Source organism: Saccostrea echinata, unplaced genomic scaffold, assembly GCF_033153115.1.
Source record: "Saccostrea echinata isolate AGI-Se365-2 ecotype Australia unplaced genomic scaffold, CSIRO_AGI_Sech_v1 ptg000084l, whole genome shotgun sequence".
Taxonomy (NCBI): domain Eukaryota; kingdom Metazoa; phylum Mollusca; class Bivalvia; order Ostreida; family Ostreidae; genus Saccostrea; species Saccostrea echinata.
This window is the reverse complement of record NW_026889833.1, coordinates 929,036-955,586: the sequence shown is the minus strand read 5'-3', so window position 1 is coordinate 955,586 and position 26,551 is coordinate 929,036. Positions and strand designations below refer to the sequence as shown.

The window sequence follows — 26,551 nt, the reverse complement described above, 5'->3', positions numbered from 1 at the left end:
CACTTGAGTCTTCTACTCAGGTTAGCTAAAACAAAATAATTTATTTCTCATTATCATTATCTGTAATTTGTTATCCTACTTTCAAAGACAATAATGAAAAAATAAATAGATAAAATCAGTACTTTAACAGGTCTGGGAATCTACTTTATATGACAATTGTTATTATGGCACACAACAAAGCTTACCGCGAACAGTTGTCCAATCCAATAAATAGATAGCAGAACATGGTCGTGTACTACATTTTTACATTTATTACAAACACGAAGTACGGATTAATTTACGAAGTAATATTAATTGAAATGCTGGAAAGACAATTGAAACTCATTTTCATTTGTTTAAAAAAATACAAAGGTTAGGTACTAGTAAAAATGACCCATTCTCATATTAAGAAACAAAATTGTTTTGGTGAGTAAATAATACCTTAGATCCCATCAGATAACAATCACAATACTAGAATTTAAAACTTGAAATGGCCAAAGCAGAATAATATTTGTGGACATCTTTGAAAGTGACTACAATCCTGGTTCAGGGAATCCTCGTTCAATTTGTATGCAGTGATACCTCAAAATGGGAATACAGACAATTGTCCACAAGACGTTTTAGACAAAAATGTAGAAAACTTGAATTCTACGTTTGTAAATCAATTATTGTAAATGTAAACATTTAAATAGTAGATATTAATTTACATATTGTATTTAATCTGCAAAATGCAAAAACAATTAATGTGCTTCCCCGAACGAGTAGTAAAAAATTGCATAAAATTGGAGAAGTATTATTGTAGTAACCCATAATGCAATTCAACTCATAAAGTTGATTAATCAGTGTGTAAATCAAGTTCGTATCTTATTTAGAATGTATATTTATTCTGATCAGAAAATATAGTTTCCCCGACCTGTTAATACCTAAATAAACCTACCACTATGTTGATAATAATAGAAATGCATGTGAACCGATTTTCCACTAGGGTATGGGGATAAACACAGAAACAACAGATGAAAAGCTCCTTCAACCTGATTTTTTAAAATCAATTAGGAATCATTTTGAGGAGTCTTCCCATTATATTTTTTCTCTTGTTACAATTAATATTTAAAAAAAAAAATTATCCAACTTTTATTTTTATGGATTTTCATCAGCGTGTCCTCCGATTTTTTTTTTTAAATTCTTTCTTTTTCTCCGATTTTTCCTTCTCCCCTTCTTTTTATTCCAAGTTCTGTTCCTCCACCTTCTCATCCGATTTCTCTTCTTCTTTTCCTTCTCCTTCTTTTTCCTCTGCCTCTACAGATTTATCTTCATCCTTTTCATCAGATTTTTCAGTTTTGTCTTCTGTCTCTTTCTCCATGCTTTCGCCAGATCCTGACGGCATAGTGGACTTCTCCACCTCAATATCACCAGCCTCAACATCCGCTTCATTGCTCTTATTTCCGCTACCTGGTAATCCAGGAATCCTGCAATGAAGAATTATACTAAGAGGTGAATGCATAATTATTTTAAATTTAATTTCAATTGAAATTCCCATTCGCAGCTTTACCTTTAAATTGACAATTATAAGCATTAGAGCAGCTAATTATTATTTTCGTAGCATACAGCAGTGATTTATGATCCAAAATCACAGTTAAATAGATGCAGTTTCCCTTAGGACGTGTGGTCATTTTCTCTCCCCAGATTAACTATATTTTTCCAATTGTTTTTCAGATTTTAACTAAAATACATCTCAAAATGGATAAAGAAGGTTGCTTTTAAAATATGAACGAAAAATACTACCGGTAATAACAGTTTTTTTATTTAAATTTTTAAAAAGAAGGCAATATTGCCCTGTTAAAACTTATCGAAACAAGCGTGGGTGTACTCACTTGCTGAACTTCAATAGGAGAGTAAACAAGATAAATAAGACGACAATGACTACAATGAGAGTGAAAATGACGGCAAGGGCGGCAACCCAGCCTTCAGTGCCCTCTCCCTCAGTAATCGTCTTTTGTGTGGCGGCTACAATTTGGATAGTTGTGCTGGCTGAAGCTTCCATTGTTGTGATGGCAGCAGCTAGAGCAGTGGTTGTATCTTCAGCTTTTATTGTTGTGATGACTGCGGCTTGGGCAGTGGTTGTATCTGCAGATTCAATTGTTGTACTGGCCACAGCTTCTGTTGTGGTCTCCGTTTCCACTGTTGTGCTGTCTGCATTTTCTGTAGTGGCTTGTATTTCCACTGTTGTGCTGTCCGCATTTTCTGTAGTGGCTTGTGATTCCACTGTTGTGCTGTCTGCATCTTCTGAAGTGGCTTGTGATTCCATTGTTGTGCTGTCTGCATCTTCTGTAGTGGCTTGTGATTCCACTGTTGTGCTGTCTGCATCTTCTGTAGTGGCTTGTGATTCCACTGTTGTGCTGTCTGCATCTTCTGTAGTGGCTTGTGATTCCACTGTTGTGCTGTCTGCATTTTCTGTAGTGGCTTGTGATTCCACTGTTGTGCTGTCTGCATCTTCTGTAGTGGCTTGTGATTCCTCTGTTGTGCTGTCTGCATCTTCTGTAGTGGCTTGTGATTCCACTGTTGTGCTGTCTGCATCTTCTGTAGTGGCTTGTGATTCCTCTGTTGTGCTGTCTGCTTCTTCTGTAGTGGCTTGTGATTCCTCTGTTGTGCTGTCTGCATCTTCTGTAGTGGCTTGTGATTCCACTGTTGTGCTGTCTGCATCTTCTGTAGTGGCTTGTGATTCCACTGTTGTGCTGTCTGCATTTTCTGTAGTGGCTTGTGATTCCACTGTTGTGCTGTCTGCATCTTCTGTAGTGGCTTGTGATTCCTCTGTTGTGCTGTCTGCATCTTCTGTAGTGGCTTGTGATTCCACTGTTGTGCTGTCTGCATCTTCTGTAGTGGCTTGTGATTCCTCTGTTGTGCTGTCTGCTTCTTCTGTAGTGGCTTGTGATTCCTCTGTTGTGCTGTCTGCATCTTCTGTAGTGGCTTGTGATTCCACTGTTGTGCTGTCTGCATCTTCTGTAGTGGCTTGTGATTCCTCTGTTGTGCTGTCTGCATCTTCTGTAGTGGCTTGTGATTCCACTGTTGTGCTGTCTGCATCTTCTGTAGTGGCTTCTGATTCCACTGTTGTGCTCTCTGCATCTTCTGTAGTGGTTTCTGATTCCTCTGTTGTGCTCTCGTCAGTTTCTGTGGTACTCGCTGAAGCTGTTAAAGTAAAAATTAAAAATTGGTTTGCAAAAGAAAACCTTGATCACATCAAAAATATGTCTATTTAAAAATGAAATATATGGAGATAACAAACAGTATTCAAGCTCAAAAGTCCATTAAACAATACAAATTTTGGAGCAGAGCAAACACGGACCTGTAAAACAAAGGTGGGATCAGGTGCAATTGAGGAGTGAGCATCCCCTGCCGACCGGTCACACCCGCCGTGTGCTCCTTGTCATGATCGGAAATAACGGAAAAATCCGTCGACAATTCAGTGTGTAAATAATGGCCTAACAATTAGTATGAAAAACGTCAGTCAGCATTTGACGTAATGATAAATTGTATTTGCTGACAAGGTCATTATATAGACCATAGAACTAACGACATGACGACTTTAAACGAGACTGTATCGAGAATCGTAAAATTGATGGACTAATTTACTTAGGGAATTTGGATATTAGGGATAAAAGGAAAATCCTTGTCATGATCAGACAAATGGAAAAATCCGTAGACAATTCATTGTGTAAATAATGGCCTAATAATTAGTATGAAACACTTCAGTACTCAATGATAGATTGTATTTGCTGATGAGGTCATTGTATCGACCATAGAACTTGTTTTTTTAAACGAGACTATTGTTACTTCACAAAAATTATAAAGAAAAAGTTTAGTTGTGCATTTAACTTTTATCAGTTTTAAAACGGCAACCAGTTCCATTGAAACATAAGAAATATGAAAAATAGAAGATTTTAAATCTCATTTTTCTCATTAATTGCTCAACCTATTCTTTTGAAGCATTAACGTCTTATTCGTTGCAACTGGTCAAACTACCGGTAGTTTCTGCTAGAAAAAGTACAATGTAACTCTAAGAGTATTTGCTCTTTGATTTCAAATCCAATATTACATCACAGGGATCGAGAACAAGTAGACATACCTACAGTATGCTACGACTGCCAAGAGCAGTGTTTCTCTTTTTTCTTTTCTTTTTTTTTTCTTGCTTTTTGTGTGTAATGTTTGTTTTTGTGTTGTTTGTCTTGGGGTTTTTTGTTTTAATGCTTTTTTTTTTGTTTTTTGTTTTGTTTTGTTTTGTTTTTTTTTTTTTTCTTGGCTTTGGCTTTTTTTTTAACCTTTGAAGATCTCTTCGATTCAAATACTCACCAAATGGTATTTGGAAACCCTAACAAAAAATACAAAAACTTTGGAACTTTGATTTTCTGTTGTGAAAACTTTGGAACTTTGATTTCCTATATTAAAAACTTTGAAACTTTGATTAACTATAATAAAATCCTTGATTTACACATGTACTATAGTGAAAACTTTGAAATTTGATTAACTTAGTAAAAACTTTGAAAAATTGATTTACCGTAGTTAAAACTTTGAAAATTTGATTTACTATTATGAAAACTTTGAATAACTATACACCCATGGAATTTTGTTGGATTTCCATTCTAGACAACTTTTTTTAATAAACCCCACCCGCTCTCCCTAAAAATCAAAGGACAAGAAATGAATTTTAATGTGAGGTTGTCTTAGCGCCGATAGACTAACAGATAAGCAACATTTATTCAAATGTATTTAAATTCAATGCGGATGTAGTATAAGTTTTTTTTCATGGAGAAAGGAAAATAATTTTCTATAAATGAAAATTGAATCATTTAGAACCCAAATACCTGCTACATCAACTTCAGTAAATATGCATTATCTTAATTTATAAATGTAATTATTGCATTTGAATTAACAAATTTGTAAATATAAATTAAGATATACAACATCCCCATCCCCAAACGCCCCCAAAAGGGCAAATAAGCTACAAATTATTAAAATACAATAAGTTAATAAACTATAGAGAAAACTTTGAAATTCTGATTTACTATAGTGAAAACTTTGAATCTTTGATTTACTACAGTAAAAACTTTGATACTTTGATGTACTATAGTGAAAACTTTGAAACTTTGAATAACTATAGTGAAAACTTTGAAACTTTGATTTACTGTAGTAAAATTTGATACTTTATTTTATCATAGTAAAAACTTCGAAACTTTGATTTACTATAGTAAAAACTTTGAACATTTGATTAACTATAGTGAAAACTATGAAACTTTGATTTACTACAGTAAAAACTGAGAAACTTTGATTAACTATAGTTACTGTAACTATAGAAAACTATAGTTAACTATACATGTGTAGATTACTATAGTATTTGTTTTTGTTAGGGACCTATCAATAATTAAAATTTTAGAATTTTCTCACAAACTCCTTGTAAATTGCACAGAGACAGATAAAATACTCATATTTTTACTTGAAGAATATTTTCCGTTTTGATATGCTAGGGATATTAAATATAGGCCTCGATTTATATTTTAGAACAAATTTTACACATTCACTCTACAGACTTTGCCAAGAAATGAAGACATATTAAGGAAGTCAAGATAAAATTTACACTGTTTTTGTCTGAAAATCGCACATTTTGACTAATATCTCAAAATTTATATCACTGACCCCAACTTTTTCTTTCATTATTTTAAACAACACTATACTTCTACCCGATCAGCACTTAGGTCATAAAAAGTTTGATACCAAAAAAATATTTTATTTCCTGTTTAGGTTTTTTTACCCCAAATATGATACTTTTTTAGTGCAAAAAGGTCACACAATGATTTATGCGCATTAATTTGCATGATTTGTTCTATAATAAATATTATGCAAATTATTTTACGTAAAATATTATTATATTTATTGCCATAATTACATCTGATAAAATATGATAAAGATTAAAGTGATTATCCAAAGAGTTCCAATATAAGTGCAAAAAGGTCATCTTAATTGAACCGTAGCTCAGTAACATGCACACTGACCCCCCCCCCCCCACCCACCCACCCCCATTCTTTGCGATTTTGAGTCATGCTTTATAAGTACTAATCTAAAATATACTTCTCAAAAAATCCTTGATATAACTAATTTCACGAGTGACATACTTAAGACATGCAGTCTTACGAATGACTAATTTTACAATTTCCTATGAGTTAAAATTTTGAGTTGAGACTCAATGCATTGATGAACGATTTTTTTTTAGCTTTCTTGAGTCGAAAACGCTCAAATTTCCATTTAAAAAACAGTTGACTCTTTAACCTTTAGCCAAAATAATGTCGAAATGATTTAAGCATTGATAAAATAGGAGAAATCTTACTCTGAAAAAGATCTCTAGTTCGAGATTTCCCCGGGGAGTGTTTTACTCTAGCACAGATTCCAGGGGAAAAACTTGCTGTGGGGGAAATCCTACTCTACAGCACACGAAGAGTTGTTCAAGCTTTTTTATTTCGTATTTCTAATATTATATAGTTCCTTATGAAAATCATGTAACTATACATGTAAAAAGTAACAAAAATGGATTTAATTGGATCACTTTAAAAACGATAGGTAGAATCTACTTTCAGAAGAAAATTGACTTAATAAGTGAGCATGCTGTACAAACCGTGTGTTCTTGAAATACATGTATAATTTAGAGATGATTATGTTAAAGATGTTTCAGGTTATTTAATTTGAAATATTTGCTTACGATATCAGTTAACGCCCCAAGTCCTACAATACCTATTTGGTTTAAAGCATACTCCATTTTTTCGTGTATTTCAGATCTAGAGTTATATAAGAATACTAATATATACATGTACTTGAAAAGACCGCATACCATTGATTATATGTGTAATTGTAAAGGCAACTGAGAACAGGAAAAATATAAACAATAGAACGCTTAAACACACAAGAAATTTCTGTCTATTAAAGAATGATGACTAGGCGCTATGAATTGAAACGATGAGGTGAACGAGGCGGAACTTAGTGAAGAGAAGGATCCATTGTTATCATCCGTGTAGAGTAGGGTAGATTGATTAATAATTATGATTTCTGAAATCTATGATACTAGATAGTAGCAATTTCCTCAACATTTCACAAAATCTTAAAATTCTGAGAAAGAGAAATTTACTTAATTAAAGTAACCTCCTTTTCGAATGAGATTTGAAGTTTCAGATACAGTGTACATTGCCCAAAATGACCAAAAAAAAAAAAAAAAAAAAAAAAAAAAAAAAAAAAAAAAAAAAAAAAAAAAATAAAATAAAAAATAGCGTGACATTGTGTACAAATTAAAGTACTTTTCTCTGTGAACAAAGATAGGAATCGAAACAATTTAATGCCCCTCCCCCCAGTTTAGATAGTTATTCCTATACCTATTAGCCACATCCAATATTGATAAAAGTAAATGGTAACATATTAAGGTTTGATAATTAATTAGATGTAATGTAAGATTGTTTTCTAAAAATATCATCTGCATCGTACACGAGGTTTGTTTACATTCAGTGATTGTATATAATTATATTGAATGATTATCAATATTTTTTTCAAAAGAAAATAAGCAAATAAAAAACAAAAATCACCCTCCCCCCAAATCATAATCCATATATATATATATATATATATATATATATATATATATATATATATATATATATATATATATATATATATATATATATATATATATATATATATATATATATATATATATATATATATAATATTTTATATATTATATTAAAGAATGATGACTATATTATACATATTGAACATTTTTAAAAATTCTCTAGAAAGCTACTATGAAGAATTAAGAAAAAGTAAATGAAAGCTGTGAATTTCATTTTATATACTGACACGCAAAAGAACGCAAAAGCAGTAATCTACAAATATTTGAATTTTTTATCTAATGATTTTCAAAAATGAACACACTTAGGTAAAACTTGATTTGAAAACATCAAAGATTTGATGAAAATGTTAAATGATTATTTTTTTATCTTTAAAAAGTAACACATGACTGTTAAAACACCCCCCACCCGGCCATTCAATTACAGCGTGCAAGTCTGCCATGCACAACAATTGCAGGTTCATCAGTCTCGAGATCTGAGCGAAAGAAATATTCTTTGCCATTTTTAAATGCCTGTTTTTCAGATGATGAGGTCGAATTTTCTCTAGCCAAGCGCAGTGAAGTAACCCCACAGGGGCTTGTGTAGAGAAAATAAATCACTTAGAAAATTAGTACCTCGGAGAAAAAAAAACACAAGGGAGGACGCCATTTTGGATACCACCTCGCTTCACCGGCTATTTTCTCGCTTAAATTGTTAAACTAGACATACAAGCCAGTTCATATCCCTTAATAAATGTTTTTTCTTGAAGATCTTACTTGCGGTTTTAATCTTTGTTCGTCTACATTTACAGTCTTAGTCAATTTCTCGCGTAAACATCCAAAATCGACAACTCCTTGGCTTCTGCAGAAAACGAAAGTATGTCACGTGACGTAGTGTCGCTCGGTTTGTCTCAGAGCTTTACATTTACCAAGAATGAAATCCGAGAGTTTCGAATTTTGAAAAGAAGAAAAAGCGCCAGACACTACTTTGTCATTTTCTTACCAAAAAGTGCTACTACTATCTCTTTTCATATTTGGCGCTTTTTCTTCTTTTCAAAATTCAAAACTCTCGGATTTCATTCTTGGTAAATGTAAAGCTCTGAGACAAACCGAGCGACACTACGTCACGTGACATACTTTCGTTTTCTGCAGAAGCCAAGGAGTTGTCGATTTTGGATGTTTACGCGAGAAATTGACTAAGACTGTAAATGTAGACGAACAAAGATTAAAACCGCAAGTAAGATCTTCAAGAAAAAAACATTTATTAAGGGATATGAACTGGCTTGTATGTCTAGTTTAACAATTTAAGCGAGAAAATAGCCGATGAAGCGAGGTGGTATCCAAAATGGCGTCCTCCCTTGTGTTTTTTTTTTCTCCGAGGTACTAATTTTCTAAGTGATTTATTTTCTCTACACAAGCCCCTGTGGTAACCCTTGGACTTCCGGTCCAGGGACAGTCATTCATGCTAATGATACGTAAGAGACTGTTGAGGCGTGATGTAGGTCATATTTGCATCTGCAACTCTCCATCACCTTTATTTTAAGATTTTCCAGCTAGAGCAATGGAAATGTCTACTTAAGTCATTTTCAGGAAGCCTTGGCATCGCTTACAGAAAAGATACGGGAATTTATTTTTCGGAACATTGCTGATTTACTTATGATAAACAGATACAATACCTTAAAACCCCATATTATTGCCAAAAACCCCATATTATTGCCAAATATTTTGTTAAACATGCAATTTCTGATATTTGTTAAACAGACTCAAACTTAACTTCCGATAATGGTATGAAAATCATTCAATTGTTAAATTACCGATATTTACAAAATTGAAGAAGTCCTTACTTTCTAGATACAAAATTATATCCCCCTAAAATATGATGTTGCGTTTCTTTTGCGTTTCAGTATAGTTTCATACGCTCTAGAAAACAATTGACTTGTTTTGATTTAAATAATTCAGTTCAATAAATTCCATCACAGACACCTAAGTTTTACAAAGTTTACTCGAAAATCACGACGTACGTAAATATAATATTGAATGTATTTTAAAAAATCACTTACCATATTGCAACTGAAAAGCGAGGATTAAAACAAATAATATGGGAATAAAAGTTCCTTTCATCTTGGACGAATAATGATACCTCCCCATGACAATACTCAACAAGAAGTGAAGAAAATTTTAATTAACAGTTGGATACAGGATATGTTTCAATGTAATTTTAAATATTGTTCGTAAAATAAAGAGGCGGGGCAAGATGTATAAATAAGAATTTTGGTCCACGTATGGCCGTGGTAACCGTGGGGAGGGGGGTCGGGGACCGGGGATCGTGATCCCCAATAATTTTGCAGATATATATCAAAGTGTACTATAGAAAACATAGCTAATTTATGCTTGTGCCCCCTAAATCCGATGACCTTTTTTCTGCTTGTTGAGGAATTTTGCTTGGTAGCACTCCAATCTGAAAATGTTTAGTTGTGCCTCCCAAACAGAAACTGCTTCTAAGCGCCTGCCATGGAATCAACTGGGCTATTTTTATTCCTCTTTTTAATCAAAAATTAGAAAATGATGGCAAACACAGCCTATAAATGTGCAGAATGTTGCAGCAATTTTGATGAAGAGTACACATTTTGAAATTCTGAAGTCATACATGTACCATCAAAATCACACACTATTCAAAATTGATTCAATTAGATTGCAATTTAAGCTTAAATTTAACACAAAAGAAGTTTTAAAAAATCAAAGGTAATTACAAAATAATTGTATTTAGAGAGAATTATCTGATATAAAAACAGTTAATTTTACTTTAAATTAAATACTGACTGCTTTTAAACATCAAATATTTGCAGCATTTTAAAAGTTATATATGAGCACATTTGAGATATAAAAGAGTGTGATATTTTTTTTTTTTGATTTTTTTCAAATGCAGATATCTATATATGATACATTTCTTTATTATTCAGAGTAAATACATATGTTATACAAAAAGGACTTTCAGGGTTGTTTCAAATTTGTTAAAAATGCGCCCCTCACTCTTTCCAACACTTCGGCAAAAACATGGCTTTAATAATTTATTAGGTCACCTGAGTCACTCAGGTGACCTTTTGCTGATTTTGTCCATCGTCGTGCGATGTGCGTTGTCAGTCAATCGTAAACTCTTGACATTTCACCTAATGTTGGCATATAATGGGTACAACAATTTAAAATCTTCTTTACTCCAGAACATCAAGTCAAACTGTTGGCATGATTGTACAATGTAATAAGCAGTGATCCCTCTACCAAAATTGTGAAATCCATAGGGGGATTTTTAGGTAAGTAATAAGATCGATCTACTTTAAGAGATTTGACAGAATTAGCTAGCCCCCCCCCCCCCAATTCTAATGGTAGTCCCTTTATTATTAACTGATAGTGCAGTTTTATTGATGTTGACTTATATTCTGTTGTTTTATAAAGTAAAAATCGGGTATAACGAAGTCACTGGGACCTGTGAAATTACTTCGCTATATCCGTAATTCGTTATATCCGTATAAGAAATTCGTTAAATTTATGTAGCTGGGGATCCAAGAAAAATTCGCTATATCCGCAAATTCGCGATATCCGTGTTCGTACTAAACGAGTTTTACTGTATATGTTATATCAAAAGTCAAGGTCTAGACTATAATTATTTCGTTGATCCCTGATCATCCTTTTTCTCTAGGTTTTGGGCAACATAGCTTCATCTATCAGTTTATTTTGTTTTATTTTATACATCTTTAGATCCTTGACATTTTTGAATTGTGCTCAGGTGACAATACATTCCTTTAGGCCTCTTCTTCAAGAAGCTAGTTATTACGAAAATTTAAACTTAAACTAAACAGATTGCCTTAAAGATAAATAATAGCTACCTTGGGTTTAACCCTTGTTTGTGCATGCATCCTTTTCAGGACATCCGAGATGACGGAGATTGTATACAATCCTGTTAGCTGTGCTTTGACTGTGTATCTGACGTACAGGGCGGATTCAGGAATATCCCAAATGCTGTATTCCCGGATATTTCTATGCTTTAATTCACCATTTGATGTTACATACCAGGCATTGTCTGTCACACTAGAAAAAATTACCATCTGACATAAACAAATTTTGGGGGGTACCGGGATAAAAATAACCGAAAAAACTGGACTTCAACTATTAAACTGCAGGTATTAATTACATGTATTGATTCTCATGTATTGATAACGCTAATCTACATAACCTGTGAACATGCAGCTTGGAATTAGCCGAAATTTAAAACACAATGGTTTGAATACTTAAAAATCGTTTCCTAACTTCGAACTTACCGACTTAGAAACTAATATGGGCTGGAGCAGTACGTCATTATGAACTTAACTAAATCTATACAATCAGTGATGGCAATGTTTCGTTGCGGTGAATTGCCGCTTTAAATTGAAACTGGACGCAATAAATCTGAGACACCTAGTGACAGAAATTGCCAATTTTGCGGCAGAAAGGAGATCGTAAACAAAATTCAATTTTCTACTACAGAGTAAATTATATGAAAATATGAGAGTAGACTTCTTCTGCAAATAGCATTTAATAAATGGTCAAATTTGTCATTAGATAATACCTTCTCTTCGCATATTTTTAAATGTAAATTTTCCAAGCGATATGCAACTTATATATTTGATGGTTTTAAAACCCGTCAGAACTTCACAAAAAGTTCATTCTAATATCACTCTTTATTCATTTAATATGTGCTTATTTGTTTATTGTCAAAACATTAAAAGTGACATATAGGTCCTTTGGCCAAGGTGTAAGAAATAAAGTTTATTATTGTAAAATATATTGTATAATTGTATCAATAAAGGTCACTGTAATAAATAATTACTCACTTTTGATGTTTTGAATTTCTGAGTAATAAGATAATTTCATGAACACAGAAAATATCGATAACAACAGAGGAGTTTTCTTTCTACAGATATGTGAAGCAAAATATCATAATTAAAAGAATGAAAAGTATTATTATACAGAAACTCAAAAAAAAAAAAAAAAAAAAAAAAAAAAAAGAAAAAATAAGAAAAAAAAAGAAAAGTTCAAGAGTATACATTTCCCTTTTTTCCAATGATTTCTGTCGCTGATCATGTTCTACATACTAAGTAGTGAGTATCCAAGTTATCCCAAAATACCTTAGACAAGCGTACGTAGTTTTGTAGGAACCATCATAAATAAAGGTAATAACTTCATAAATTGATTAAACGTCAACCAATAGTGAAAATATCTTATGGATATGGAATCCTTTTATTGTTGAGTTGGATTTACTGGGTATTTTTTTTTTATATGATATGAGGAAAAGTAATTAACTGCTATCAACATATCTGAAAGATTTACTCCAATTTTATACAGCTCTGTTATGTTGGGGTTTCTGATAGTCATTATATGTATGTTTTCAATAAATTGTTTTGCTCCTTTTTATTGCTTGGTAAATATTAACGAGTAACTTTTCCATTTTATTCAACTTTAATACGCATAATTAGTACAAACTACGTTGCATGCGGTACAATAGTACTTCACCCAATGACATATATTTGTTACTTCCGCCTCATAAAATCAGTGGTACTTGTGTTATCCTTTCAATATATCAAGAACTGAAGTGTAAAGATACAGTACACAGTTAAAATGTACATTTTCTTTTGCTCATTTTAAACGTGGAAAAGTGAAATTATTAGTGACAGTGAATTAAATAAAAGTCATACCATGTAAGTAACTGAAAAGGGATGTCCGATTTTCACTCCATAGACTATAATTATCTTAATAGCACGAATTGGAATGTGATGTTGGTACACTGAATTATAATTTGTCAATTTGAATATAAAATTCTTAAGAATGCCATTAGACCTATCAAATCTTTCTATACGAAGTTATAAAATTTGAAAGGAATTACAAAGTGACTACATTGTATTAAGATTTTTAAGAATGAGTGATGAAACAAGAAACTTTGAAGAAAAAAATAAAAGAACGTAATTAGAGTCAGAAAATCCTGTTGTCATGGGGTGGAAACTGAGCTCATAAATATAACAGTCATTGGAATAACCTGATTGAAGGAAATTCCATTTTGGGGTTCATTACTCAACGGACAGAACTATGGACAGTCGTAGCTGGTAAGGTGGTAAGGTAGCCTATGAAAAGTACTCATATACACAGTGTTCCCAGAAATTATTGAGAATTTTTTCCTGAATTGTTTTTTGAAAATATTTTAAAAATAAAATATTAATAGTTTGAAATCATTTTTTAAAATAAAATTACAATCATTGCTACTTTATTATTTTATATGCAGTTTTCTTCATATACTTCCGGCCGATTGCTAATGTTCAAAATGAATGCTTTTGAAAAAAGAATGCCTATTGTAGCTTTTTATAAAGAAGGAATTGAAAAACTAGCGATGTTTCTGTAACACTGAGTGTTCCACTGTCTACTATTGATTCACGTGGGACAGAATATTGAAAAATAGAAAGGAGTGCAGCAGAGAGAAAGACCTGGTAATGCTAGGAATGAAACCCCATTTTTCTTCATAAAGTGTTGTTCTTACTGAGCAAATATCCAACCTTCTTTGATCTGTGAATATCAGTTTACTAGGCCTATAAACTATTTTTCTAAACTGAATCCCTCTTCATTTTTAATATACTAAATAAAACAATACGAAGAAGACGGTGAAATATTCTGTGTTTCAGAAATATAACCAGATTTAACATTCCCTTGCTTATATATACATTACTTAAATAGGCTTTGTATTTTCAAAATCAGTAATATTGAACATAAGCCGACAACAGGGAGTATATAAGATAAATGGGGGTTATCCATGAAAACTGCATGTATCATAAGAAAGTAGGGGGTATCCTCATAAAATAAAAATGGTAATATAAAATAACATTGTATATTATTCTACAGCTGTACCATTATTTTAGATAAATATATTATAAAAAAAAATTCTCAATAATGACTGGGAACACTGTCTGAGCATAAAATACCCTGTCTAGAACTCTTCAAATTCTCTTCCGAATTTTTCGGACTGCCGGTATTTGCTCTTCAATCTTTTGGCTATCATTTCAATTTTACACCCGTTTTTGAGCTTTGATAATATTAGACTATTGTATATTAAGAATATAATTCTAAGTAGATTCCTAAACTGTTGTTTATAAACTAAATGGTCACGGTGCATTTAATAAACTTTTGATAAAGTAAAAAAAAAAAAAGTGTTATTGTTATATAGTAAATTTCATAATACTTATAAAAAAAAATCACACAAAATACTATGCAAATCATCATATTAAACATTTGATTATAAGAAAAAATTACAAAACATACGATGACAGAATTACATTTTGTTCACTAGAATCTACGACAGGACTATAGCTGTACTGCATTAGAAATTAAAAATGTGATAGTTAATAGTAATTCTATTTTTATGTAAATAAAATGTGAGAAATGTTCTTCAGCTGAACACTTGGTGTCAGAGCTTTGTCCCCTCCTCCAATGTTGTGGATCATTTTTGCAAACAATAATGATTAAATAGTTTAGCATACATATGTAATTGAGGAGAATGGATGTGTGCGCACTTAAATGCTTCTTTTGATGTAAAATATGAACTGATTTAAATTAATTTCCATTGTCTGTGCAAAATTGCCTAATTATGATTTATTGCAAACTTTTTAATGTTTTGAAAAAAAAAGTACACTGTAACTGTTTACCAGTCAGTGATTTAGCTGTCATTAGACATCTTTTAGGACCTTATTCTCCTAATATTAAATATCCATCATATATAAAATACTCTACATTAAAGAGTAGAAAAGGATTTAGAAAAAAGTTCCTGTTTGCTCTTCTCCCATTTTGTATTGTTTCAATATACTTTTGAGCTTGATTACTGTTCATTATCTTCATATTTCATTCACAAGCGAAATTTTCATTAATTATGTAAATAGTAAATAGGTCAACGAAGATTGCATTGAGATCCTCAAGAAATAGATCAATGACATTAATATTCAACTCATGAAAAGTGAAGATAATGAACAAAGATCAATCTCAAAGAAACTTACAAACAATACGAATTTGTGAGCAGGGCATAAAACACGGATCCCCGGAAATCCCAGAGGTGGGATCAGGTGCCTAGGTGGAGAAAACATCACATGTTGACTGTTCAAACCCGCCGTAAGCCTAAGCCCAGTGTTTTGATCAAGTAGTCAAATTAATTATTCAAAGGCCTAACAATTGGTTTGAAATATGTCAGTCAAAATACGACCCAGTGATAGGTTGTATTTGTTAACAAGACCAACTTGGGGAACCTCGATCTTTAAACTGGAGTCCATCACACACCGAGCGTGACCGTTTAATAGTGGATGCTTATTCTTCCATGGTACCTGATCCCACCTTTGATGTTTTTAGAGGTCTGTGTTTGCTCTGCTCCCAATTTGTATTGTTCCAATGGACTGTTGAGCTTGATTACTGTTCGTTATCTTCATTTCATGCTTCACCTACTTAACACTTAAACAGATTTGAAGTGCCTTAACCAGTCCAGTCCAGTGAGAAAAATCGTAATATTAAGAACATCATTTGTAACTATTACGAAAAAGCCTTATATTACAGAATATCGTAATATTATTCTTATTTATTATTCTTCATAATAAAGTTAAATTAGGGAAATTTGTAATGCAGCTAGTTTTGAGAGACTATATTACGAGTTTTCGTAATACAAGGCAAAATAAAGCATTATTAACTAACAAACGTATGTTGTATTCTAGGAATTTTAGCATTTAATCGCATGAGTTTAATCCCCATTACGTACCAGATGTAGTACAATCAATCGTTTTTAGAAAACCGTACCAATGAGGAGAAACTTTTCTGGAAACAGATCAAACCCTTAACTTAGAGCAAAATGTCTTCAACCAAACAGTGCCCTAAAGTCCAGAATATATACGATTTAAATTGTTGTCACAGTGTAGGAATTAGTTTACTTAGTACTTATTCATTGCTTTAACGTATGTTCAATATAATTTTCGTTTACAAAACACTTAAGTTCAAAGTAAAACAAAACACTAATTTAGATTATCTTAATTTTTTTCTTGAACAAGCAATTTGAGGTCTTGTTTCTGAATCAAATGAGCTAATTCCTTGTACATGCAAAAGTGTTTGTCTTATTCAGATATTGGAACAGAAGTTTCGGATACTAAATATTAGATACAACTGTCATTTTCCCCCCAAATAATCTAGTCTCGTTCAAAATCAGCATTTCGCAAATTCTATGGTCGGTAAAATGCCCTTGTAAGCAAATACAATCTTTCATTAAGTCGAATGTTGACTGACGTTTTTCATACAAATTGTTAGACCATTATTTTCTCTAAATTGTGTACAGATTTTTCTGTTTTCCCGATCAATTAAGAAAAAGAGCACAAAGCGGGGTGTGACCGGTCGACAGGGATGCTTACTCCTCAATGGCACCTGATACCACCACTGATATTTTTAGAGGTCCGTGTTTGATCTGCTCCAAATTTGTTTCGTTTCAATGGACTTTTGAGCTTGATGTCTGTTCGTTTTCTTCATTTCAATTCTGTTCCCATTCATGTACGTTTTACATACTCAGTATCAAACTTCATAAAGGTGGTCCTCCGAAAGTACATTCAGAATAAGTATAACTGCTATAAATACCAATATCAATGACAAGTTGTCGGAAAGAACATGATTATGTCGTTTTACGTCCCGTTCAAGAATAAAGTGGACCCGCAACTTTCACTTCAAAGTGCCGAGCGCTTGGCGAAGGAACAGTTGCTACCTATTTCTTTTTTATCGACTTAGGTCAGTTGCGCCCGCGTGATTCGAACTCACGACCTTCCGATCACGGAGCGAGCTCGGAGAGAACATGGATAGTATCCTATGATCTGAAACAATATAATGGGAAAAAAAATTCTTAGCTGAAATTATCATTCATGCTCTCTCTCCACAGTGGAATAGTAGTAAACGTGCTGAAGAACATAAACATACTGGTAATTTTGACTGAAAAGAAAAAAATCAATACAAAAATTCAGAACAGTACGACATTTTGGAATTTCTGTAGTTGAGTAATTTACCACTATTTTAATATCTGATAGAGAACGGGAAATTTTTACTCCATTTTTACACAGATCTGTTTTGGGGGGTCTTATAGCAATTACATTGCATGCTTTCTTGTCGTTCTTCAAGTTGCATCGTAAATATAATCTTACTAAAAAATAAATTTTGCGTCCACTTTAATATGCACAAATATAATCACAAAATGTATCTTACGTACAATTAACTGCAGTCTGTATCCCAATTATATACTTCAGCCTCATGAAAATCAGTGTATTTCATGACAGTTTTATTTAAAAAAGAACCCATACACAATTTAACATGCAAATCATCATACTATTGATTATGAAACAATAACATATGTTTAGAACATGTTTTATTTTCATGTAAGCACTAGAAATCACTGACAAGACTGTAACTCTATTTCTTACACGACTTGAACAGCACTTGGACTTGTCTTTTTTTGTGTCTTTTTTCCTTTGAAAAGTTAGCAAACATTATTTATAGACAGGGAAAAACATTATTTATATAGCTTTGGATTACATGTACATGTATATTGAAATTATTTTTTGTCTTTCTTTCAAAATACATTGTAGTTCATCAAAAATGAAAAGTGATTAATTGATTGATTGTGTGTTGTTTTACGTCCCATTCGCGAATTAAAATGAAAACTGAAAAAGAAAGTTATTAAATAGTTCATACATAGTGTTTATCATTTATTCTAAATCTGTACCCATGTATTCAAATCAGACAACGGAAAAAAGAATTTCAAAGTACATTTAATTTTAAATAAACAGCTTACTCTAGTTTTAGTTAAAGTTTCAAAAATTTTATTGTATCTGAAATTCAAAAAATAATTAACAATCAATTCCTCTATAATAATCAAACTTTGATGTATTTTAGTGAAATCAGACATGTTCAATCTATTATAATACGTTTTGAAAAGTAACGTTTTGAAAACTAATACATAAACACATCATACAAAAATTTTGTTCTGCAGCTACATTCTTTGTCGAAAGTAAAAATTGATTATGAGGACAAAGTTTACCTGAAAGAATTAAAATTATTCTACTTTATGTAAAAAAAAAAAGGCAAAAATTAATTTTCTGAATTGAAAATTGATAAATCCCTAAACTTTGTATATCCCTAAACTTTACATACAAGAAGTAGTTTACACTATTTTGTAGTCTAAAATACATGTATACATGTAACTGAAATCAGTCAAGAATTGTAGGCAAAGACATATTTCATAGAAATTTTTACAGATGAGACAGACAGACATTTATGACATTTTTTCATTGCTTAAGCTCTTCTGGTCTTCTTCAAATAGAGCGGAAAATGGATTAGAGCCAAGATTTATAATAGAGGCTACATGCTCACAAAGGAAATACAACAACTTTAAGGTAGATTTGTTGATTTGGTGTCTGAATGCATAACACACAGTGTTATATTTAAACCACCAAATTTCAAAAGAAAAAAGAGATTATCAACTATTTACTACTAAAAAGATAAATTACAAATATGTCAAAAATAATAAGAAAATGACATGCTCACATAGGAAAAACAACAATTTTAAGGAATAGATTTGCTAATTTGATGTCTGAATGTATAACACACACAGTATTATATTTAAACCACCAACTTTCAAAAGAAAATAAAGATCATCAATTACTTTAGACAAAATAAGTCAAAAATTATAAGATAATGACATGCTCATTAAATAAAATCAGTGAAAATAATCCCTTGTTTACATTGTCAACTTTACATTTTTGACAATTTTCAAAACATAAATAAAAAGAATGAAGAGGAAACATTTCCCCCAAATAAATACCCAGCAGAGATTACAAATCCTTCATATACATTGGTCATCAAAGTACTTACTCATATATATTTACTACAGCAAAAGCATGCAACAGTGTATATTAAATAAAGCATTAACATTGTGCACATATATGAATCATATCTTGTAAATGAATCTTTTCTCTTTTCTGCTCATAAGAATATCTATTTCAAGTTTCTTCTTAGAGCAGGCATTTCAATACAGTAAAATGACTGTGAATCTACATGTATATCAAATAAGCATTAGCTCTACCTTCTAGAATTCTCAAAGTTCATAAACAAAAAAAATGGTGGGAAAAAAGAATGGAATTTCACAGTGAGATTGTTTGCTAATTGACTAATTGCTAACAGGTGATTCATGAGCACAACCTTTTAATCTAAAAAATAAAATTAGGGTGGACATTATTAATACTTAATCTACTAAAATATGTTTATATGGAGTTTGAATTGGATGCTGTGCTGGTTTTGAAATACTGAAGTAAAACTTAAAATATTGGACATTTTGCATAAATATTTCATGAAATGAAGACATGTAGAGTAGTTTATAATGTAATCACCTACATCAGCGGTGACAAGCAGTTTGACTTAGAAACTTATGTAATGCTGTCAGAGAATGTATATAACTTAGGAATCTTGATCATTCTAATGGCTATTTATATACATTGTACATAAAATTTTTCACAGCTTCAGACAATAAAGTATTGTCTAGTATTCAAATATCATACAGCACTTATTAATCTCAAAACCCTAACATTTGTCTAGTATTCAAATATCATACAGCACTTATTAATCTCAAAACCCTAAGATAAAGTTAAGGATCCTCTTTTACAATATAAAACAGCAATTAAACATTTCAAATGATACTGCATAGCAAGATTTTTAAAGCAGGGATCTAACTTTGCCTTAGTTTAGCAGTTTGGTACTTAGCCCACTAAAATTTTAATCACTAAATCTGAAATCTTGTGCAAAAGTACAGAATGCAAGAAAGATAACTTTGATCAGTCTAATCTTCTGTTTTACTTGAACTTTTGCATAAATCATAATTAAATGTACTGAAAAACGTTGGTAATTCATAATATGAATGATTTTGAAATTCTAATTGAAATACTAAATTATTGTTTCCTGTGTTTCTTTACATATACTTAGGGTACCTAAGAACTTTTCCGTTAAGCGACTAAAAATTATGCTACAATGTATTTATCATAGAACTATAGGGCTATAAATTAAGGAACTTTGGATCTGCCAAAAATAATTCCTCTAAAATTATTGGCATACCTTTAAGCATGCAAAATGCCAAATTATACAGCCGCTAAAGAAACCCTCTATATGGTAAACTATAAAATCACATATTTTCAAGGGGGGGGGGGGCAAATTTTCAAGGTTTGAGGGAACAATATTGATTTGTGGGGATTTGATTTCATGGTAAGAGAAGTGTTGAGTAGTGATGTACATGAAATTTTACATTTCTGATGGACATGAATTTGTGGGTCTCTTCACGCCATGAAAACAATGAAAATTAAACCAAAATTAGTGATCTCCACAGTAACACATGATATTATGAGTGTTATTTATTTTTTTTACAGAAGGATAAGGATCAAGTGAAAATAAAATCCAAAACAAATTAACTACAGTGTGATAACAAACTTTGCCTCAAAAACTGCTATAATGTTTAAATCTACAACTTAACTAAATCTAATTTCTACACATCTTTATATCAACAGAAGTATATACGTTCAACTTGGTATATTTTCAGAATAACCATGCTTTGTACATACAAGTGCTGCATCTAAACAACTTCTGATACTTCAGCATAGATGAAAATGAAAAGGTGTCCAAAGGATTACTACAAAATGATCTAAATATTGCTCACCTTCACCTGAAATATCACAAAATATACTTATGGCACACATGAAAACCCTTTTCTTTATATAAAACATATCTTTAATTAAAGACTCTAGGTGTATACATGTTCTCTGCATTAAACAGCATTTATTTTAACTCCTCTGACCGTATCTTACAAAACGAACAAACAAACCAAACAAAATATTCATCATGAGCTTTGTTTCCTCAGAATGTTATGAAAATACAGATTTCCACAAACACACAGTAGGATTATGGTAAAGGCATTGTAAATAATCATTCGACGAAACTTTGGCTCCAAATCTCCTTGTCTGTACCAGAAAATCTGCAAGATATTCCATAATTTAAAGTTCAAAACTACACCAGATTGTGGTCTGAAAGAACTTAATTTAACTGAAGAAAGAACTAATGCATAAAATACATAAACATGTAGCTGTATGGAACATAAATTTTGATACTTTTCATTGTCTTTGCACTCCCTTCTTACCAAAAGTAAATGAGATCCACATATCATCACAATAATGATGGCAAAGAAGACATTGATTCCATTTGGAGGAAAACTTGGGAAAATAAATGCGCTGATGAGGGTTACCTGTATAGAGAAAATAAAAAATAATATCATTGAATTTCTTTTACAAAAATGTTTGTTATATGATAGTACTACATTTGTATTAAGTTTCAATAATTAAAATACATCAAACACAATAAGACACGCTCATGGTAAAGTGTCAGCAATGGATGAATTTGCTTTGTTATAAAGGTAACTCATAATATCTGTTATGTTCACAATATATTTTTAAGGCCCAGGGAATAAAAGTAACTTTGGTGAAAGAATATTAAATTCATTACAAGTGTGTTCACTGTAAGTGTGTTTTACTGTATTGTGGAGACATAAATAATAAAATTTCTAAGCTCTGACCTTAACGTGCACAATAATATATTCTTTATCCTGAATTGTTATCATTATCAAATGAAATTGCTATTACTTTTTGTAAATATTTTAGCTTTTTCATCATGTTCATGGGGAAATGTTTCATTGGCCCCGCTGGGGGTGGTAGAGGTGAAGGGGGAGGGGAGCTCCTGCATCCAAACCCCTAAATAAATTTTTTAAATGTTATTCAAATGTTTCAAAAAATATGAAAATGTTCTTTTTTTTAATTCCAAGAAAACTCTGAAACAAGCGGCATGTCTTTCATTCTAAATAAAGTAATACAAAACTATTTTCCTGATTTTCCATGTTTAATTAATCGATCAATCTTGTATTTGTCGAATATTACATACTTTCTGCACTTTCAGAACATTAAATTTATTTAGTACATTATTCAAGATATATATTTGGACACAACCTGGAACTATTTTTTCAGTCCTAATATACTTGAACATATAACGACTTCTCGTGAACTTGGATCATACTATTAATGACAATGTCTTCATAGGTATTCTAGTGCAAAAATTTACATTTAAGTTTATGAAACTCCTATTATTTCTGCAAATTACATAGTCTTTGCACTTGCCACTTAGGATTAATCCTATGAATGATGGCTCTTAATTCAGAAGCAGCTAGTTTACAAATACAACCAGCTTGTTATCACCTTATGAAAGATTTGGTCTATTTGGTTTGAAATAATATTCAGGGGTTGAAATTTTCCTGGAAAACCACTAGCCCAGGGGCTACTGAGCAGTAAAAAATTATTAGCCCAAACCTCAAACTAACTAGCCCCAAAAACTTTTTATGCAAAATGAAAACATAACAAGATAAATTAAAGTTTCAAATGCTGTGGTGATAGACAGAAACAAATTAAACTACAATGTAGTTCTCATTCAAAAGAAACGAGTCTACATAGATAAGCAAAAGTAAACTGACAAGAATTTTTTTTTGCATTCTGCTAGTCCGATGGTCTATCATTACATTTAAATTAGCTAGCCCGAGTCTTAAAATGACTAGCCCCAGGCGTCGGGCTACCGTATATTTTAACCCCTGAATATTTATATATTTGTAATTAAGCTTCTGTGAGGTTTGCAAGGAACAACCCTCCCCCCTTTCCTTTTATTAAAGAAAAAAAAATTTCTGATAACTAATGTTGTCAATGCAAGAGATAAGAAAATCCACTTACATGTATTTTATTTGACCATATTTGATTGTATACAGAAGTTTTACTTCACGGATACTGCACTTGAAATCAGAATTAAACCCCGTCCTTTTTTTTCCTTCAACTATCACCATCTTTGGAGAGCTACTTGTATTAATTTTTCTTCAGTCTGTGTTTTGTAACTACTTTGTCTTAATCTTGTTCCATTTAGTTTTCATTCTCATGCAAATGAAACAGACTAAATAACAAGAATATGTCTTCCAGCACTCTTACTGCAGAAATTTCTCTGAAAATTTTGGAGACATTTGCTGCCTTAATTTTGTTCACAATTCTCCTGTAAAGTTGCATGGCAAGGACATTTTTACTTCTTTCAATGTCTAGTGTAATTACTACTGCATCATAGACCTATCGTTTTCATTTCTAAATAAATTTTGCCACGATTTTAATTTAGCTATAATGACTTTATCAAACCACCTTAACTTTGATCCAAACATTTTTAAAGGTATATTTGAAATGCAATGGCACTTGTCAGTTTGAATATGTAGTAATATACTATATTTTATAACGACTTATACTTACCGCTACAACAATACTTGTGAATACTCCTACAACCAAATTAATCATACGGTCCTAAAATTAAACAAAACAATACTCATAATTCAAAATGAACAAAGACCACCGTTCATAGGTACCCTCTAATCTTAATTTAGCATAAAACAATTATGAAGCAGATTTTTATTTTACATGTAGCAAGTGAAAAAAAGTTGATTTTATTGCATTAAATTGAGATCCATTTGGTTGTAACCCTCTATACTGGTAGTTTCATTTTCTTGTATCTATTACAGTATATAGGTTATAGAATAAACCAAATACTAGAAGCACTAACTCTAGGCTGTTGGTGATCACCAAAGAGTGGTACATCGGCGGCATCCCTGTAACGATTATCGGTTGACTGATAATTTCCGGTGCTCATTATGTTAGAAATATTCAGTGAATCAGTCAAAAATAGTCCCTTCGCATTTTGGTAAGTTTCACATGACTTGAAAACTTCCGGTTTCACTTTCAGAATTTTGCTAAATCGTTCGTATAATAGTCGATTGCGCATTATAATAGTATTTCTAGAGTATAATAAGTGGTGACCGACTGGGTTTTCTTTGTGCAATAGTTAGGCCAGTGAAGAAATACAACGTATTTACTCATTTTGAAATATCGATTTTCAAACTAGACAAAAATGCTCTCTCCTTTTAAAAATAATAAAAAATTAAAATAAAAAGATTTTTGTCAATATGATAAGTCGGTGGTTGTCATTATGCGTTTAAGACGTCATAATCAACTGAAACTCTTTAAGAGAAAGTCAAAAAATATACAGAAGTATATAATATAAATATGAACATAAAAAATTGCACATCTCATTTTTTTCTTTTACTTAAAAAACATTTAGTTGCCCACTACGCATGCTAAATAAAACAACAAATACCTGAAACTCAGCTGCCATTGACGACATTTTCAGTCACAAAAATCAAATATCCGTTGTGTTAGTTGTGTGTTATTTCCGAGTCAAAGCCACGAACAATGGAAAGTTAAGTACAAAGACACTTTTGAATAATTCCCAGAAAAAGTTATGTGAAATACAATAAAGTATACCTTGGGTAAATTGAACAAAAATTTTACAATAAAGAGTTAATAATACTTATAACACTTTGTCACCCATTGAAATATACCGACACAGGATATTGATGGTTATGTATTGCATTGAAAATAAAATACACGTACACTTATTACTGGTCTGCTAACCCACATCAACTATATGTATTTAACAGGAAACGTTTCAATTGGATATTGTTTCCGTAAATGCATGACATTGTTTACAATAATAATAATAATTGAAAAAAAATGTATCATTAAAGGAAACAGTGGTTCTAAAAAGAAAGTAAGAGTAACATTTGGAATAATTTGTGCCAGCTGCATGCAAGCAATTTTAAAATGAAATTGAATTTTAACTGAAAAACATAGAAAAAAAACCCCCATAAACTATATATGAAAATCAATATACGACAACGAACGACTGTTTGTTACTGCCAACTACTCGCTGCCACTGCTTATAGGTTATATTTCCTGTTGTGTTTTCATTAATTATAAGTATGTGAAATATAGAATAGTTCCTAAGAAAGCAATATTAACCCCCCCCCCCATCCCCCACCCCCATAGAGCGTTTGCTCCAGAATCGCGGAATAAGGAATTCGAATCCACTGCGGGACGTGGAGACTGGTCCTTCGGATGAGACCGCATAAATCGAGGTCCCGTGCGGCAGTAGGTGCATGCTGGCACGAAAAAGATCCCTCATTGCTCAAAGGCCGATAATGCCGAGTACAGGTCATAATAATTGCAGCCCACCACCGGCAAGTGGTGGCGTCTCAAGTGAAAATATTCTCGCTTTATCATCCAGGAAGTTAATACTTCTCTTCAGTCAATCGGTTCATTACGGTGTTACACTTAGTCACATAGGTACAATGCGTGCTAAAAATTATTATGACCTTAGACATCAATTAGATTTCAACAATTTATGACATTGTAACGTAAAAAAAACAAAAAAACAAGAGGCCCAAGGGCCTTAACGGTCACCTGAGTATAATACAACAATTTAGAAGTTAAATACACTGGTAGATGAAGCTTTGTTGCCCTAAAGCAAGAGAAGTAGGAAGATCAGGATCAAAAAAATAATTAGTCTAGTATTCAGTATCAACTCATAAATTAAGTTCTAATCTGTCCCCCACTTAACACTATCACCATGCAGACTATTGGCAAACTACTAGCGCTCCTGTATAAAATACTCTGTATTTTTAAACCCATATTAAGACCTCTAGCATTGACCTCTCTTATGGTCTTTGAAGAACTTTTAATAAGATAAGTTATTTTTGTCTCAATTTTATTTATCTATTACTTACAGGTCTACCTGATTATTAAAACTAAGAAAGTACTTTTTTAATTATACGATAAACATTCTTGCATAATTATCTTATTCTATTAACCTTTCAAATACATTATTTACAGTGATTAATTATCAAAGGTGAATGGAAAA

The 26,551-nt window shown here is 31.8% G+C and overlaps 1 protein-coding gene across 2 annotated transcripts; it reads right to left on the bottom strand.

Moving 5' to 3' along the window:
• Positions 1-20,282: 20,282 nt before the first annotated feature.
• Positions 20,283-24,996, bottom strand: LOC133176931 (transmembrane protein 243-like). Of its 2 annotated transcripts, none has more exons than XM_061311995.1 (4): positions 24,950-24,996; positions 24,052-24,102; positions 21,870-21,974; positions 20,283-21,707 (listed from the first exon to the last, which is right to left on the bottom strand). In XM_061311995.1, exons 1-4 carry the CDS (start codon positions 24,974-24,976, stop codon positions 21,573-21,575), a joined length of 318 nt encoding a protein of 105 aa, XP_061167979.1. In that variant the 5' UTR covers positions 24,977-24,996; the 3' UTR covers positions 20,283-21,572. The 2 variants fall into 2 exon arrangements, with proteins under 2 accessions (XP_061167979.1, XP_061167978.1); XM_061311994.1 differs by lacking the exon at positions 24,950-24,996 and adding an exon at positions 24,359-24,493.
• Between the last annotated feature and the right edge of the window lie 1,555 nt (positions 24,997-26,551).

What these genes read in the sequence shown, in the direction of transcription:
- LOC133176931 (XM_061311994.1), bottom strand. Translation starts at nt 24,445, where the DNA reads ATGAGCACCGGAAATTATCAGTCAACCGATAATCGTTACAGGGATGCC. An exon ending in GTGATCACCAACAGCCTAGA is followed by an intron (nt 24,103 to 24,358) that starts GTTAGTGCTTCT and finishes GTTTAATTTTAG; the next exon opens with GACCGTATGATTAATTTGGT. An exon ending in GTGGATCTCATTTACTTTTG is followed by an intron (nt 21,708 to 21,869) that starts GTAAGAAGGGAG and finishes AATATCTTGCAG; the next exon opens with ATTTTCTGGTACAGACAAGG.